The sequence below is a fragment of the Pristiophorus japonicus genome, chromosome 18, assembly GCF_044704955.1.
Source record: "Pristiophorus japonicus isolate sPriJap1 chromosome 18, sPriJap1.hap1, whole genome shotgun sequence".
Lineage (NCBI taxonomy): Eukaryota > Metazoa > Chordata > Chondrichthyes > Pristiophoridae > Pristiophorus > Pristiophorus japonicus.
The window spans coordinates 116,636,329-116,653,952 of record NC_091994.1 but is presented as its reverse complement, the minus strand read 5'-3'; the positions used below and the strand labels follow the sequence as shown (position 1 = coordinate 116,653,952).

Genomic DNA, 17,624 nt, shown 5'->3' with positions numbered 1-17,624 from the left:
AGGTTCCTGCTCCGCTGACCCACTGCTACTCCCTGGGGGAAGCACCTCAGCTTCCCCACCAATCTGCTGCAGGACAGATTGCTGGGCTGCTGTGACACTGCTGGACTCAGTGGCGATGGCAGCAGTCAGAGCTTGTGTGGCATTGAAAAGAGGGGCTAAGACATTGCGTTGCTTCCGCCTGTGCCGCAATGGAAGCTGCCACATCTCCCATGACACAAGTCATCAGGTCTGGATCCATATGGTCTCTGTGGGAGCCCATCATCTGCACACTGGCAATGATGGGCTCCATGATGTGCGCAGAGCTCTGTACAATATGAGAGACAAACTCCTCCACGCTCTTTACCTCTGCCGACAGGCTCTTGGGCACCCTTGCCGTTGCACTCATCATGTCTGAGTGCATAGCCATTACCCCTTTTTGTGAATGCCTCCCCATCAAGAGTCCTGTGCAGCAGAACTCACCTTTCAGGGACATGGCCCCTGAGGTTCCCTCTCCCCTTGACCGTTCCGCAGCCAACTAGGCCCCAGTGCATCACTCAGTGCAGATCCCTCTCCTAACCTAACCTCCAAGGACCGTGTAATGGCAGTATCTGAGCTGTTGCCTGCGGGTGAGAGAAGCATTGCTTGGCTCCTCCTCCCTCGTGACTCAGTTGGGGGGGGTGGGGGGGTACTGAGAGACAGGCTCGTCATCTGAAAGCATTAATGGCACAAGAGTCGTGTTAAGGTGAGAGCAGACGGGTAGTATGAGGAGCTGGGAAATGATAAGGCCTTCTGGTTTAACGGGGATGAAAAGAGGGGATAAAGATATTATTGTGGTTAACGTCTCCACCGGCCATGGCGCCTGCTACCTGCTCACTCCTCCAAGTCAATCATCTGGCACAGTTCAGCGTCCTCCCCTCAGGTCCACTGCTGCTCCCTTATGTGCCATCGTGGCCTGCAAAAGGAAGTAATGTGCGAGTAAAAGTCCGGTTCTGTATGTGGAAGCTATGGCTGCTGTAGTTGAATAGCTGTGAATGTAGGCAAGGCATGGAATGAGATATGACCGTGAGTATAGATGCTTGGTGATTGCCTGTTACGTTAGGTGTGCACAGAGGCTGGTATGCACTCGTATTATCAGCCGACTAAGGTCGTTGAATTTCTTCTGATGCTGTGCTAGCCGACACCTCCATGGCCACCTCCGCCCAAATGGTCCTAAAAACATGCTACGTTGGCTTCTCAGATGGAGGGATCAGTTCATTCCTCCTTCTCTCCACTGTCCCCAGTTTCTCCAATGCCAGGTCATTGAACCTGATCATCTAAGAGGAATTGGAGCAGCCATCTCAAAACTTCCTTCCAGCTCGGTGAAGTCCATTAATGATGAAAATGACCAGGTGCAGCCTGAAACAACATCCCCTTTAAGAACTGAATGAGCAGGAGGCTGATGATTGCTGAATGAGTTACCTGAAATTGGGTACTGCTCTGTTAATAGTGGGATGATTGAGGCCATTAGCACTTCAGATACCACCTTCCCTTAATTTCAGAGGCGAAAATGCCCAATTTTGCAGTCTAACTCGCCGAGTGTTAAACTTAACTTTTTAAAAAAAGTTAACGCCTCAACCAAATTTCATCCCCTTTGTTCCTTACAAACTGTAAGGACAATTATTCCACTTCAGGGTGACTCAAGCAGATTATAGGTCTATTAAGCGTAAGGAGTGTGTGTTAGTTAGGTTACTCCTTATGATTTTCATGTACCAATATACGAGATATTTACTTCAACATTGGGGGAGGGGGTGGTGGCTGTGTCGTGATGTGTTGATGGCGGCGGGGGGGGGGGGTGAGGCTGGGGCGATGGCGGGCTGGGGCATTGGTGGGGCGATAGGCACCTTCACTTCCCACCCTATACATCCTCTCAAGAACTTTTGCTTTGTTTTTTTTTAAAATGTGAAGCAAAGCACTTTCTGCCTTTGTCAGATGTTCACAAATTGAATCGGTCTTACAAACGGCAGCAATTAAAGCATCTACATTTTCTAATTCACCTTGTTTTCTTAAATTAACTAAAATTGCCATAAAGACTTTTGCTTAAAGTGCTTTCTGAAATGTCATCACAAAAACAAAAGCTAGAACAGGTGCGTAATTGGTCGTCATTTTTTCCTCAAAGTTACTTTTTTTAAAAAGCAAAACGTTACCTGAATAAAGCTTTTGAAATTTGTCAGCTATATTTTCTGCTAATAATTTTGAGAAAACACTTGAACATCAACTGGTAGAAGCTAATGAAAATATTCAAACATCCTGGGAATTAGGTAACCTGCACAAGCCAAATTCAGCCAACACCACTTCTGGGAAAAATATCAAAAAAAGTCCAAGCTTTTAAGAGAGAGAGAGGCCTTCAAATAAGAGTTTTAAAGAATGTATTAAAAGGAAAAAGTGGCTATTCAATGGTTAAATTTAAACATGTTGTGAAATATGTATTTTTTTCAATTTTTAAAATTTGTTTCAAATGACAACTGATTTTTTTCAGGAAGCATTTTCAGCAATTTGTGAGGAAAAGGAATTTTATCTAGTGGACAGTGCCTGTAATTACAGTGACGATAGCCAGTTTACACGGGATATTCCCATTATAAATGAGGACACTGGAATTTATAATGGGAAAAAGTTGACACAAAAATGTGACAACGGGAAGTAAGGTTTTGAAGACATTAAATTCAGCAACATAAGATTTTTAATAAGATACCGATTAGAAGAGACCGTTCATATGATCATACTAAGAGACTTATGGAATGAGTTATGAAAGGATAAACAAAATTCAGGACATGGGACTACAAAGCAAACTCAACAAATAATTGCTGCTTTTTAAGGCAAGATACAAAACAATATAAAAATATACCATTACAGCACCAATCTTTCCCCAGAGGAAAAATGGGTTCCAGTAAATGCAAGGAGCCTTTTTGAGCAGATAATCCATAAATTCATGACAATTAAAAAAAAATTACAAAACAGTTGAGGTACTTACTCTTTATTCCAATTAGTGCACAAGAATAATGTGGCATCCAATCAGCAGCAACGTTAGTCATCTCTATTGTAAGGGCTGCCGACAGATTTTCTAATTTGTAAAATTATAGACATTTCAATCTCAATTTATCCAGGACTCTCACAGCACTCATTCATTTCTGCAGTTTAAATATTTCCAATTACAATCCAATTCACAACCAAATAAAAATGCACTGCGTACAAATGCATACACCCTATAATACAAAATTCAATACATACTAATTGAAGTTGCAGTCATTTCAAGGTAAAGTTTTTATACAAATATTTGGAGAGGGCATTTTGTCACATTCTCCTAAAATTTTAGGTACAACCTCAAATTAGCTTCAATTTTTACTTGGTAAAAGTTTGATTTGTTCCTGTATTTGAACAGAATTTCACAGCCAATATGTTGCATAAGAATAAGTTCATTTTTTCAGATTTTTTTAGTTTTCCCACCAGATCTGTAACAGTTCCAATGTGAGGAGTGATTGTTCAAACAGTTTCCACTACTGCAAAGCTGCAAGTGTCACCAATTGAAGACATTACTCGTGGAATATAAGCAGCAAGTCTTAACAGCGAGTCATAAATTGCAAATAATTGTTTGCCAAACCAGCATTCCCTTTTTAAATAGAATCGCTATGCTGTTTAAGGTAGTTGTTTAACACTAATTTAAAAATATTGTGTCAGTAAAGCTGGTATATTGCAAGGGCAACTACCACAAAGTAGCCAATGAAGATGTGCAACATCTGAAGCACATGAAGGGTCAAGGTAGGGGAATTCCATTCACAAACACAACAAATGACCCACTCTCTGGTGGCCAGATGGCAAATGGAAATCTAAAAATACGCACTTCCTAATTTATGTTTCAGGAACAATACATTTTTACTTTTGTGAAACGGTTTAAAAATAGTTGGGCTGTGTATCAATGTATTTGATAGAAATGTTAACCTTCAGTAAATGGAGTACCTTGTATAAGCTGACGTTCACAGTCAGCAGAAGTTTGACCAGATTGTTGTGTCACAGCTCTTTAAATTTCAGTGGTTTTTCTAGCCATCTCCCCAGTACAGTAGAATACAGTGTATGACAAATATAGTTTCACAAATCAATTAATACCTTACCTAAATGTAGAAAGCTCATATTTAATGTAAGGGCACAGGTCTACAAAAGCTATATCTAGCTATAAAATCCTGTGAACAATTTTTGGTTTATACCGGTAACTACGCAAGCATTTTCAGCATATAATGGATACAGACCTAAGGACTGACTATGATGCATTTTATTTGTGCAGGTATGTTACTTGTACAAGTTGATATTAAGAGCCCATAATACAGAATGTTCCTTCAGTGCAGCTATCCCCAGAATTACTACCCGGTCTGCTCTTCAGAAACGGAGCAAAGCAGTTTACATGCTGATCTAATACTACTTATTCAAACAGCATTTTTATTCTAGATTTATGTTCAAATTCCTCGGTGTTCAACTTAGTCCAGCAATGTTGCTCTCTTCCCCAACCCCGTGGAAACCTTAGCTGAAAATCAACCAGATTCCCAGTTCATACGAAAACATCTCAAAAATGAAATGTTCTTTCGGTCATCATTTCTAAAGCTTATTATAGGAGCTACTGTATTAAGCAATTAGTATTCCTTTTTATTTAAGGTACTGGGTTAATGGTTAGTGTCTTCCTAATGCTGTAAAGTGTGTTGTTACAGGGAGGTTTTGGAAAGGCTGAGTGGTAGGTTTACTTTAATCTGTAGTAACGGTTGAGAGTAACTATGGCACACAAGAAACCTTTACTCACAAGTATGGACAGCACGACTAACCAGATTAAAAATAACTTTCCTGGTCCAGGAGAAAACTAGCATGAATAAATCACCTGTGTGAAATAAACCAAAGTAAATCAAACCATTAGGTATCCACCACAACTTCCATCGCTGAAGTGACAATAAAATCCAATACATTCTGTAATTCATATACCAAATAATGAAGTGTAATTAAATTTGTTTCAGACCATGTACCTTGTTTCAATTAATTTCAGTAACCATTTCACTTCACAGCAGATTCACATCGATGACCATAACCCACAGAACTAAAAATGCAGTGCACCTAAATTGAAAGGGCATATTTTTACAACTCCCACCTTTTTCTGTTGTTTGGCAATTCAAATTTTGTTTTTATTTTTTAAGGCTAACTAAGACAAACTTTATAAAGCATGTTGAATGTTTCAAGTGTAAACATTTTCCTGGCATTTTTATTCACTCCTTGAAGGAAAAAATACAAAATTTTACAGTCCAACTGCAAAGTTTAAAATGAGGTAAATTGAATATAATTTGATTCTGTCAGTCTATTCTCAAAATTGGCTACAGAATAACCCAATTGGATTCCAAGTCCAAAAGTCTAATTGCAGCTGGGCAGTGCATGTTGTCACAGGGTGAGAACGGCTCAGACTGGTTCAGCCTGTTGTACTTCAGTTAGTGATCTTCTCAATCTCATCAAGGTCATCTGTATCAAGCTTTTCGATCTTCTTGTCTGAAAAAAAAAGTTTACACAAAATAAATTTCTAGTCAAGCATCCATCGGTCAATGCTGAAATGCAGACATTAAATCACATGCCAGATTGAAGCTTGAGCCTATCCAGTATCAATAGGTCCAGTAGCAAGTCATCTCCCCACTGGTACATCAAGGAATTTTGGATTGTTTATTTTTAAACAAATTACACCCACAAACCAACAATCACGTTTAATAACTGAATACCATTTACACCTGCCTACCCAGTGGTGTTCACATCACAAAGTCGATTATCCCCCAACAGTGGTTTATTTTAGTGCAATGCCACTGACAGTAGGCATGTGGCTCTGCTACCTCTGCATGGGTAATGGCATCAGAGACACACATTCTTGGTATTGCCATAGATTTCCATTTACCTTTCAATAGCAAGTTTTTTTTTGAGGAGCACTGGCAACAAAGAGATCACGGTCTATGCTTAGCGTGCTCTCTTGAGCTCACAAACAACATTTTTAATATAAGTGGTGCCTTTATTCTCCTTCCTTATCCACACCTTGTCTGGACACTTTACACCATCTCAGACCAGCAATGTTATATTTCCCCTTGTGCAGCAGGGGTGTGCATGGAATTTTACATCTTGTAACAGCACAAAAGGATCGATTTGTGATTAGCAGCAAACTAACTGAGCATGCACAGACATCCAGCTGTATTTAGCTACTTTGCAACCTCTTTTCAAAGTAGAAGTCAGAGAAGAAGGATTAAGAGCAGGAACAGAAGTGCAGCAGGATACATGGACTGGCTAAGAGCCACAGCAGAGGTTTCTGGGCCCGCAGTCAGTTTGTGGGTCACGTAATCTGCAGCTGCTATACAGCATGTGCCAGAACTATTAATGCTCTGAAACGTACAGATAATATGTAGATAGAATGGCACTACTGACTGGCAACTTCACTGTGTTTCCGACTGAAGCTATACATCATACACTTCTGGATCCTCACTTTTCAAGCAAACACATGCATTGCCAAATAGATGATTCTTATATCCTCTACAAGCTGTAGATTTCTATTGCTCTCGTCCAGTTTGGATAATTTTTTGCTTTGTACATTACCTACGCAGTTCTGATTTGATGCTTTTTATGATTTTAAACTCAGGAGGTTTGATGTGATAAGTGAGTTGGATGATGAACTGTTTTAATGTACACTGTTATTCTGCTTCTAAGATGGAGCTGTATCTCTTCAAAGCCACTAGATCTAATAGTTAATCAAGAGTTGAATTATTCTTCTGGATGCAAGTTAGAACTTAGGATGAAATGTACGACTTTTTTTGGTAATGATCTACAGACATTACAACCTAGATTTCAGGGTCAGCGCTATTTTAACACCAGTGTTAACCCAATTGGAAAAACTAGACCTTTGACTCTTGTGATAATGAGGCATTTTCTGTTGATGGGGGAAGTTTCTCTGCACATCCCCAATGATTGGCTTTCTTTTTCAAACAAAAATTTGAACGAGCCAACTGGCTGCAAGAAATGTTTCTATGAAATGTGACGCAGAGAAGTGTGATGTGACGTTCAGGAAACACCCACACATTGACAATAATCGGTGTGGGTTACAAGGCTTTAAGCAGCTGAAATTTATATACAAAGTCGGACTTTTTGGAGAGCCAAACCTTTCACAAGAGATATCAGTAAATCAGTAAACCTGCCCGTTTGGAATGGGAAGCAACAGCATTTAACTCTGAGGATTGTAAATCTATGGAATTATCTTCCCCAGAGAGCTGTGGAGGCTGGGTCATTGAATATATTTGACAGATTGGGATAAGCGATAAGGGAATAAAGGGTTATGGGGAGCGGGCGGGGAAGTGGAGCTGAGTCCATGATCAGATTAGCCATGATCTTATTGAATGATAGAGCAGGCTCGAGGGGCCATGTGGCCTACTCCTGCTCCTATTTCTTATGTTCTTATGTTATAATTTAATATCTGAAAAGTTGTGTCTCTAATACTGCAGTACACATTCTAGGATAGTACCATGGAATTTGAATTGAATAGTTAGAACAATCCAAGTTAGTCCACATGGTTAAGTTGGAATTTGTTCAGTTTAATAGAAAATTCACTACTAATTGCAGCTTAAGTTTTGTTAAATGCGGCTCATCTTCCTCCTGCTACAATCACCGTGTCAGAAAACTTTTAAAAAGACTAAATGACATACTAAAATGATCCTGGATTCGGTTGAGGATGTTCATGCTGTATTTGCTGTCCACCATGTTAATAGCCAAACCACGTTTGCCAAAACGACCTGTTCGTCCAATCCTGTGAAGGTACGTCTCGCAGTCTGGATTTCCATCCTTATCCACTGGAAGGTCAAAGTTTATGACAACGGAGACCTGCTCAACGTCAATACCTGGTTTGAAATTTAAAAAAATCAAAGTTTTACCAAACAGCTGATTTCTTATCTGAAGCTTACAAAATAATTTTACAAAATGGTAAGCAGGGTTTCCTCCAATGATGGTGGCGAGGGGGGAAACCAAAACCTTAGGAATACTTTGCTAAGTATATGCTCATTTATCTCCTACCTTTTTGGAGACGACAACTCAGGTTGGGGCACTGTTCCACATGCCCACCAGTATTATGGCTACTCTTCATGCTCGAGTCTTGACAACAGCCTATTCAACTGACTGAGTGTGCGAGAGTGAATATATGAACGAATGAGGGGACAATCAGGTCTAAACCCATCTTCACTAGCTTCCATACAACAAACTGCATTTGTGTATCACCTTTAATGTAGAAACCATTCCAAGATGGTTTACAAGGATTATGGAAATAGCCGTGGAGAGATTAGGAAGGAGTGACTAAAGGCATGGTCATAAAAATGGGTCGTAAAGATTTTTAAATGCGGAGAAAGAGACAAAGATGCAGAGAAGACGAAGATGCAGAGGGCTTAGGGCAGGAGTTTGAGAGCAGGGCTGTGGGCTTAGCCACCAATGGTGGCCAGAGACTCTGGAGTCAGAGGACATGATGCAGGAGGGGATACAGAACTGAAATGGGTTGTGGTGAGGCCATGGAAGGAGTGAAAATGAAGTTGAAGATTCTAAATTGAGTACATTGAGGGATGGGGAACCAATGCAAGTTCGTGAGGACAGGGGAAGACATTGCAGAGCTGGTTATGCAGAGCTGAGTTTTGGGCACTTTGAAATTTATGTAGCTCGACACTTAAGTGACCAACAAAATGGGCATTTGAAAAGTGGAGCCAAAGTGACAAAGGTGTAGATAAGAGTGTTGGAGACAGAGGATCTGAGGCAGTTAAAGTTGTGGAGGTGGAAATAAGTGGTCTTGGTAACAGATAGTATGTGGTGTTTGAAGCTCAGCTTAGAGTTCAACAGGGTGCCAAGGATTCACATTATCGAATTGACCCTGAGCAAAAGGTTAGGGAGGGCGATGAAATTTGTGCTATCAAAGCAGAGTTTAAGGTGGGCCCAGAAAACAATGACTTTGGTCTTCCCACTGTTCAGTTGGAGAAAATATTGACCCCACCACGAGCAACACAATTTCAAACAAAACCAAAATGCCTAAGATTATTTGAACAGTAACAGCAGTTTGAGTACACTTAAATCAAAATCCATAAATCTATCAATATCTTCCAAATTACATGTATGCTGCTGATGTTCAATATAATTGAGTTTGATGAGGAAAGTATAGATTACCTATTTAATAGGGTTTTCTTCATCCTTTGAATGTAACCTTCGTACACAGTAGAATGCCCTAACTTGATAGGCTCTCTGGTAATGCTACATTTTGAGTATGCTATGGTCATGATGCTGCTGTGGACACATTGGCTGGAGGTTTCTGAGGTAAGAGCACGTGGGGTGGAGGCATATGGGGGGGATGCCAAGTGTGAACCTCGACCCGCCCACTATCACCTTTCACTCAGGCAAGACGGGGTGGTGAGCTGCCAAGAGGCTGGTTGGCAATTTAAATATTGTAATGAGGCCTGAAGTTCTACGTTTGACTCCGGGTAGCCGGGGGGCTCGGGATTGAGTATTGTGTGCAGTTCTGGTCTCCTAATCTGAGGAAGGACATTCTTGCTATTGAGGGAGTGCAGCGAAGGTTCACCAGACTGATTCCCGGGATGGCAGGACTGACATATGAAGAAAGACTGGATCAACTGGGCTTGTATTCACTGGAGTTCAGAAGAATGAGAGGGGATCTCATAGAAACATATACAATTCTGATGGGACTGGACAGGTTAGATGCAGGAAGAATGTTCCCGATGTTGGGGAAGTCCAGAACCAGGGGTCACAGTCTAAGGATAAGGGGTAAGCAGAGATGAGGAGAAACTTTTTCACGAGGAGAAACTTTTTCACCCAGAGAATTGTGAACCTGTGGAATTCTCTACCACAGAAAGTTGTTGAGGCCAGTTCGTTAGATATATTCAAAACTGAGTTAGATGTGGCCCTTACAGCTAAAAGGGATCAGGGGGTATGGAGAGAAAGCAGGAATGGGGTACTGAAGGAATGATCAGCCATGATCATATTGAATGGTGGTGCAGGCTCGAAGGGCCGAATGGCCTACTCCTGCACCTATTTTCTATGTTTCTATGATTCCTGGTGGCTGCAATGAGGCAGCCTCAGCCTGTGGTGGTGGTGGGAGGCGGGTGGAGCAGAGTGTTTCCTCCCAGCACCCCCAAGCTCCCCTGGTCATCCTTGGCGTCGGGGATCACAACTCCACCTGCACCCTGGGCACAGGGATGGGACTCTCCCCGGGCCTGGAACACTGTCTCCCCATCATCCTGGGCCCAGCACTTACCAGTTGCTGCAGCCTCCTTCTCAGAGTTCCCCGCATGAATGGAAGCCAGCCTGTCAAACAGGCTGAATTCCGGGTGGGGAACCCACCCTTTATGTCGCCCAAGTGCTGTGGAGTTACAAGAACACAACATAAGAACATAAGATTTAGGAGCAGGAGTCGGCCATTCAGCCCCTCGAGCCTGCTCCGCCATTCAATGAGATCATGGCTGATCATCTACCTCAACTCCACTTTCCTGCACTGTCCCCATATCCCTTGGTTCTTTTAATGTCCAAAAATCTATTGCTCTCTGTCTTGAATATACTCAAACACTGAGCCACCATAGCCCTCTGTGGTAGAGAATTCCAGAGATTCATCACCCTCGGAATGAAGAAGTTTCTCCTCAGCCCAGTCATAAATGGCCGACCCTTTATTCTGAGACTGTGACCCCTGATTCTAGATTTCTCAGCCAGAGGAAACATCCTTCCTTCACCTACCCGGTCAAGCTCTAAGAATTTTTATGTTCAATGAGATCATCTCTCCTTCTAAACTCTAGAGAACATAGGCCTAGTCTACTCAATCTCTCCTCATAGGACAATCCCAGAATCAGTCTGGTGAACCTTCGTTGCACTCCCTCTATGACAAGTATATCCTTCCTTAGGTAAGACGACCAAAACTGTACACAGTACTCCAGGTGCGGTCTCACCAGGGCCAGATATAATTGCAGTAAGACGTCTTTACTCATACTCAAATCCTCTGGTAATAAAGGCAATTTGCTTGCTGTACCTGCATGTTAACTTTCAGTGATTTGTGTACAAGGACACCAAGGTCCCTTGAACCCACACTTCCCAAGCTCTTAACATTAAAAAAGTACTCTGCTTTTCTATTTTTCCTACCAAAGTAAATAACTTCACATTATATTCAATTTGCCATGTTCTTGCCCACTCACTCAGCCTGTCTCCATCCCCTTGAAGCCTCTTTGATCCTCTTCACAACTTACATTCCCACCTAGCTTTGTATCATCAGCAAACTTGGATATATTACATTTGGTCCCCTCAGCCAAATCATTGATAGAGTTTGTATAGCTGGGGCCCAGCACTGATCCTTGTGGCTCCCCACTAGTTACAGCCTGCCAACCCCAAAATGACCCGTTTATTCCTACTCCACAGCGTGCTCGGAAATTCAGCCTTCTGGGTTTCCTGCTGTCCCCTGGGTCTACCTGCACTGTTCGGGTGGGACCCGGGACAATCCAGCACATTGTCTCTCCTACTGAGTCCAATAAAGCACCAGGATCTGTACCATGGACCAGTTCTTCTGACGTTGAAACTAACCAGCCACTTACCACAATTTATCCAGAAATTGAATGGGCAGGATGCATATCAATTGAATAAAGACACCCTGCCTCATGGATATCTATCTATCTTCTTCATTCGGAGTACTCCCAACAACGCAGCAGCATGCCAAAGTAGCACAAAGAATTAGGAAGGTGAAGTTCCTGCGAAGGAACCATACATTAACTGTCATCGTGCCATGGGATCTTTTCATCCACCTGAGAGCGTCTCATCCGAAAGACAGCACCTCAAAGTGGAGCTCTTTGAGGAACTGGTAAACTGTAAGAGAAATTATGCCACAAACTTGTGATCACAAAGCTCCTGGAGCTAGAGTCTGATGTGGAAGCACTGTGCAACCAAAATGGCAGGACCATGATGTCATGTACATTCTCAAATTCCCAGGACCCGTGGGACAGAGGCCGGGGATCCAGCCCTGACCCAGGAGGCGGGCTGCCAGTTTAAATAATTGAATGAGGCTGGCAGCCACAAGCTCCCTACCCCACCCCCCCCCGGGGTTGTGGATTGGCTTCCCCCTCCACCAGGCCAGGGATTGGACCTACCTGCTCATAGGGCCTCCTCCTCACCCGACTGGAAGCCAAGCCAGTCAGTCAGGCTGGGAACCTGTCAATGACAAAAGACGCATGCTGTGGAAGTAAAAGTCCACATCTCAGCACTTACCCCTTGCACAGACATTAGTTGTAACAAGTACTTTCTCTTTGCCATCCCGGAAACGCTGGATCACAGCAGCTCGTTGCTCCACCATCATCTCGCCACTCAACAGCGCCACCTGATGGCCTTCTTTCGACAATTCTGCTGCCAGCCAACCAGCAGTCTTGCGAGTCTGGAAGTTAAATAGTCAATATACATATAAATCAAGAAAACTTTTAAATATAAACTAACCATTAAATATAAACTAGACAGAAGTAGTAATATTTTGCTAATGAACGCTTGCAATTAGAATGTCTATACACGGTGTGTTTAGGAAGAGCAGAAAGTGGCCTGAGGACTGTTGCCTGCATCATGTATGGACAGGACTGGAAAACAGTTTTAAGGATTAGAACTGCAGACTACTCACATGACAGAAGATCATGGCCTGTGCTATGGTAATTGCTCCATAGATGTTGCAGAGAGCCTGGTATTTCTCTTCCTTGTTGTTACACAGCACGTAATATTGCTTAATTGTATCCAAGGTTTCTTCCTCTCGCTTCAACTTGATAATGTTAGGGTCGGGAACAACCTTCTGGGCAAATTTCCACACCGATTCTTCAAACGTCGCTGAGAACAGCAGCATCTGACAGAATTTAGGCAACATCCTGGAAATTGGAAAGCAAGGATTACTGCTCCAGCTCATTTCATTACTTATATATTTGCATCGACCAATTGTCACAAACCCCACATTCACCTTTAGGACCAGCAGTGATTAAGGAAATTAAAATAACTATAATGCATGAAAGAAAGTGATTTAGACAATCTTAATCTAGTTCTTACTAAACATAATTCTACAACATAAATTCATCATAATTTCTCACAAATTTACAATCTCATTCAGAAAGAACGTAAGAAATAGGAGCAGGTGTAGGCCATTTGGCCCCTCGAGTCTGCGAATTAAAACCGTTGCATTGGCACAGTAATCAGGCACTCAGAACTGGAGGTTAAAGTCAGCTACTGGGGCAGTATGGAGTGGAAGTAATTGCAAGTCCACTCTTCCCCTCTACTTCCAATGACACTTGTTTTCCTGGAAAACTGCTCAATAAAAGCACAGATGAATGCTTTCAATCCCATAATCAGATAACCTACCTTTGAATTCTAATGCTCTGGTCTTGGTGTCCTTGAGTTGCAATCATGACATCAGCCTCATCTAGGACAAAAACTTTAATTTTCTTAGTATCTATGAATCTCAGCTTTGTGCACCAGTCCATAACTGTCCCAGGTGTGCCAATAACTATTTGTTCTGAAATCCTCTGACCCTTCTCAACTGGAAACACAAGAATATATTCAATTACACAATCCAAAGTATACAAATGAATAAACTACATTCAGTTCAGTAACTACCCATCTATATTCAGATGGGACAGGAATACCTGTATAACTTCTGAAGGAAAACTAACAAAAACATACAATACAAGAGTTACCTCAGTATTGCCTACTTCCAAAGATAAAAAGAAACAACTTCATTGTGGTTAATCTCAAATTTTAAATCCATAACCACCTATCAAGACTCATTCTAAAAAGGAAAATATTTTAATGCATTCTCGAATGTGGGCATCACTGGCACGGCCATATTTATTGGCCACCCCTAGTTGCCCTAGAAGAGGTGACGATGGTCTCATTCTTGTTTGTAATGGTTTGATACAACTGAGTGGCTGGCTCGGCCATTTCAGAGGGCCGTTAAGAATCAACCATGTTGGTGTGGAACTGGAATCACGTGTAGGCCAGACCGGGCAAGGACAGCAGGTTTCTTTTCTCTAAAAGGACATTAGCGAACAAGTTTGTTTTTTTAACTACAATCTGACAGCTTCACAGTTACTCTGACTGATACCAGCTTCTTATTCTAGATTTATTTAGTTGTTTTTTTTTTTAAATTCACCAACTCGCGTTCTCTGGATTATTAATCCAGCTTCTGGATAACTAGCCCAGTAACATAACCACAACACTACCAGGCCCACCTTGTAATTACAAGATGTATAATACAGAAAATTGAATGTACCAACCTGCTTGCCCCATACAAAATGCTGCCTTTCAGTAGGAAATAGTTTTACACTTTACAGGAGTTTGAATGTGTGTGTAAAACTTACTGTTCTCATCATGAAGTGCCCTGAGCCATACAGATCAATAAACCAGGTTTAATCACTGGTCTATGTTGATTTAGATGATCCTAGCCATAGCACAAGTTAAGGCACAACAATTGCCCTCAGTAGCCACAGTTTAACCAGTAAAGAGACGGTAAAAATTTCCACTAAACGTTGTTGAAAATTTGCATGTGTGGACTCATTGCGTTACACAGTGATGGCATCCATGTTGAACTAGCTCACCACTACAATCACAGTTTAAGCTCATGCATCCTACTTCAGAAAGGTACTGTAGCACTTAAAAAAAAATTTGTTCCCGAGATGTGGGTGTCGCTCACAAGGCCGGCATTTATTGCCCGTGCCTAATTGCCCCTTGAGAAGGTGGTGGTGAGCCGCCTTCTTGAACCGCTGCAGTCCGTGTGGTGAAGGTGCTCCCACAGTGCTGTTAGGGAGGGAGTTCCAAAATTTTGACCCAGTGACGATGAAGGAACGACCGATATATTTCCAAGTCAGGATGGTGTATGACTTGGAGGGGACCTGGCAGATGATGTTCCCATGCGCCTGCTGCCCTTGTCCTTCTAGGTGGGAGAAGGGGCTGCTTTGTCCTGGATGGTGTCGAGCACAAGAGAAAGAGGGGAGTAGATTATTTACACTCACTGAGTTGTGCCTAAAATGAGAGCAGAGGAGTATAATCATATCAATACAATTACTGGGCAGGTGGTTAAGAGTTAAAAGATAAAATATGACATGTAGATAAGACACTTGCTATACTGGAGAAAGATTTAAAAAATATTTAGTGAGTTATTCCATTAATTATTATAACTGCCTACCACAGGGAATTTAGACAACATTGCTTGGGAATCCTACATGGTTAACTTTTCTTGATTAAAGTTATAATTTGTAAAAATGTTATTGTCTCTTCCAACAGTCGTTAGTGAATAAACACAGGAGGGGTAATGTCATGAGTCTGCACCTGCTGGTATGCAGCATCGTTCTCAATGAGCAAGTAAGAGAACTGGGTGCTATAGTCCTATCTCCGAGAAGCGTCACATTGAGCGAAACTCTGCGTTAGCAGGGAAGACTGGAGAAACTACTTCAGGTGTGTAATGTGCTGCTGGACCGCAGAGGCCAGGAAAACCCCAGGTTCAATCCTGGTCTTTGTTGATTTAGCAATCTGGGCCAGGGAGTACTACAATGTCCTTGCATTAAGGAAATTAGATTATTTCTTGACTTATGCTTGCAATTTCTTTGCTAAAAAGAAAGAAGTTTACAGTATACTAAATTCCACATTTGCTGATTCTACAAAAGCTCATTACAATATTGTTATGTCTTGAATAAAGAATCTGACCAGATACTGTAAGCTCAAAGTAATGTGTGACTGTAGTCCTTTATGACAGGTCTCCAGAGTACCTCTCCAGCCTGTGAGGTCTCCTTATGTACAGGTGCTTCCAAGAGATTGTGGGATCCATTGGGACTCCAGGGGTTGAGCCCTCTGGTGGTTAAACAAGGTATTTACAGGTTTACATATATAACAACACTCGCCCCCAAAGTCAACAGTATAACTATTTACAATGAGAGTCGATCTGGGGCCTTCCTTTCCCTGGTTGATCGTCTCGGTGCAAATGCTGGCTTTGGTGAATTGTTTGTTGGGCTCTCGCTGGGCTGCTGTACAGCTGGCCTTGCTGGGTGTGGTGAGTGTGGTGAGTCCTGCTGGGCTGCTGCAGGTGATGGGTTTTGTTTCGTGGTCAACCGCGGTGTCGGTGGCCACTGGTGTGTGTGTTGGGGGGGGGGGGTCGAAAAAGGTAGGGTCTATTGTAGGTTGTTCTGGATAGTCCGTGAATCTGGGTTTGGTTTGGTCCAAGTGTTTCCTGTAGGTGAGTCCATTTGAAAGTTTGACCAGAAACACCCTACTCCCCTCTTTGGCCACGACAGTGCCGGGAAGCCACTTGGGACCTTGTCCATAGTTCAACACAAATACAGGATCATTAATCTCGATTTCACGTGACATTTGCGCAATCATGAAATGTATTCTGTTAAAGCCGCCTGCTCTCTACCTGTTCATGTAGATCAGGGTGGACTAGCGAGAGCCTTGTGTCTTAAGTGCCCTTTTCATGAGCAGTTCAGCAGGGGGAACCCCAGTGAGTGAGTGGGGTCTTGTACGGTAACTTAGCAGGACTCGGGATAGGCGAGTCTGCAGTGAGCCTTCAGTTACTCTCTTCAAGCTCTGCGTGATTGTTTGCACTGCTCGCTCTGCCTGACCATTGGACTCTGGTTTAAACGGGGCAGATGTGACATGTTTGATCCCATTGCGGGTCACGAACTCTTTGAACTCGGCACTGGTGAAGCACGGCCCATTGTCATTTACAAGGACATCAGGCAGGCCGTGCGTGGCAAACATGGCCCGCAGGCTTTCAATAGTGGCAGCGGACGTGCTTGCCGACATTATCTCACATTCAATCCATTTGGAGCACACATCTACAATCACTAGGAACATTTTTCCTAAGAATGGGCCTGCATAGTTGACATGGACCCTGGACCACGGTTTGGAGGGCCAGGACCATAAACTTAGTGGCACCTCCCTGGGTGCAGCAGGGAGTCTGAGGACGTCGGAGCGGCCTATAAAGGTCCAGAGTTCGTGAGGCCAGCCGGTGCAGCTGCAGCAGGGAAAGGCGGCAAAAAAAGTAGAAATCGAAAGATGATGTTACTGCCAAGGGGGTAAGTGATTGGTGAGTAGTTTTTCTTTTTCTTTTCTTTATCAGTAAGTAACCTTTAGCATTATTGTTGCTAAATTAAGTTAATCTAGGGGTTAAGTCATGGCAGGAGAGCTCAGATCCATGTTATGCTCCTCCTGTACTATGTGGGAAGTCAGAGACGCTTCCAGTTTCCCTGACGACTACATATGTGGGAAGTGTATCCGGCTGCAGCTCCTGACAGACCGCACTGCGGCACTGGAGCTGCGGGTGGATTCACTCTGGAGTATCCACGATGCTGAGAATGGCATGAATAGCACGTTTAGTGAGTTGGTCTTACCGCAGGTAAAGGTTACACAGCCAGACAGGGGTTGGGTGACCAACAGGAAGAGCAGTGGAAGGAAGGTAGTGCAGGGGTCCCCTGCGGTCATTCCCCTGCAAAACAGATACACCGCTTTGGGTACTGTTGAGGGGGATGACTCATCAGGGGAGAGTAGCAGCAGCCAGGTTCATGGCACCGTGGGTGGCTCTGCTGCTC

At 42.9% G+C, this 17,624-nt stretch overlaps 1 protein-coding gene across 1 annotated transcript in view; it reads right to left on the bottom strand.

The window, feature by feature from the left end:
- Nucleotides 1-2,973: 2,973 nt before the first annotated feature.
- The window catches only part of ddx19a (DEAD-box helicase 19a), an 81,839-nt gene continuing 67,188 nt past the window's right edge, over nt 2,974-17,624 (bottom strand). The window contains exons 8-12 of the mRNA XM_070860666.1: nt 13,405-13,582; nt 12,683-12,920; nt 12,286-12,448; nt 7,707-7,898; nt 2,974-5,526 (exon numbers count right to left, since the gene is read on the bottom strand). Of these exons, the coding sequence (XP_070716767.1) occupies nt 5,465-5,526; nt 7,707-7,898; nt 12,286-12,448; nt 12,683-12,920; nt 13,405-13,582 (833 nt within the window). The 3' untranslated portion in view covers nt 2,974-5,464. The remainder of the gene's footprint in view (nt 5,527-7,706; nt 7,899-12,285; nt 12,449-12,682; nt 12,921-13,404; nt 13,583-17,624) is intronic.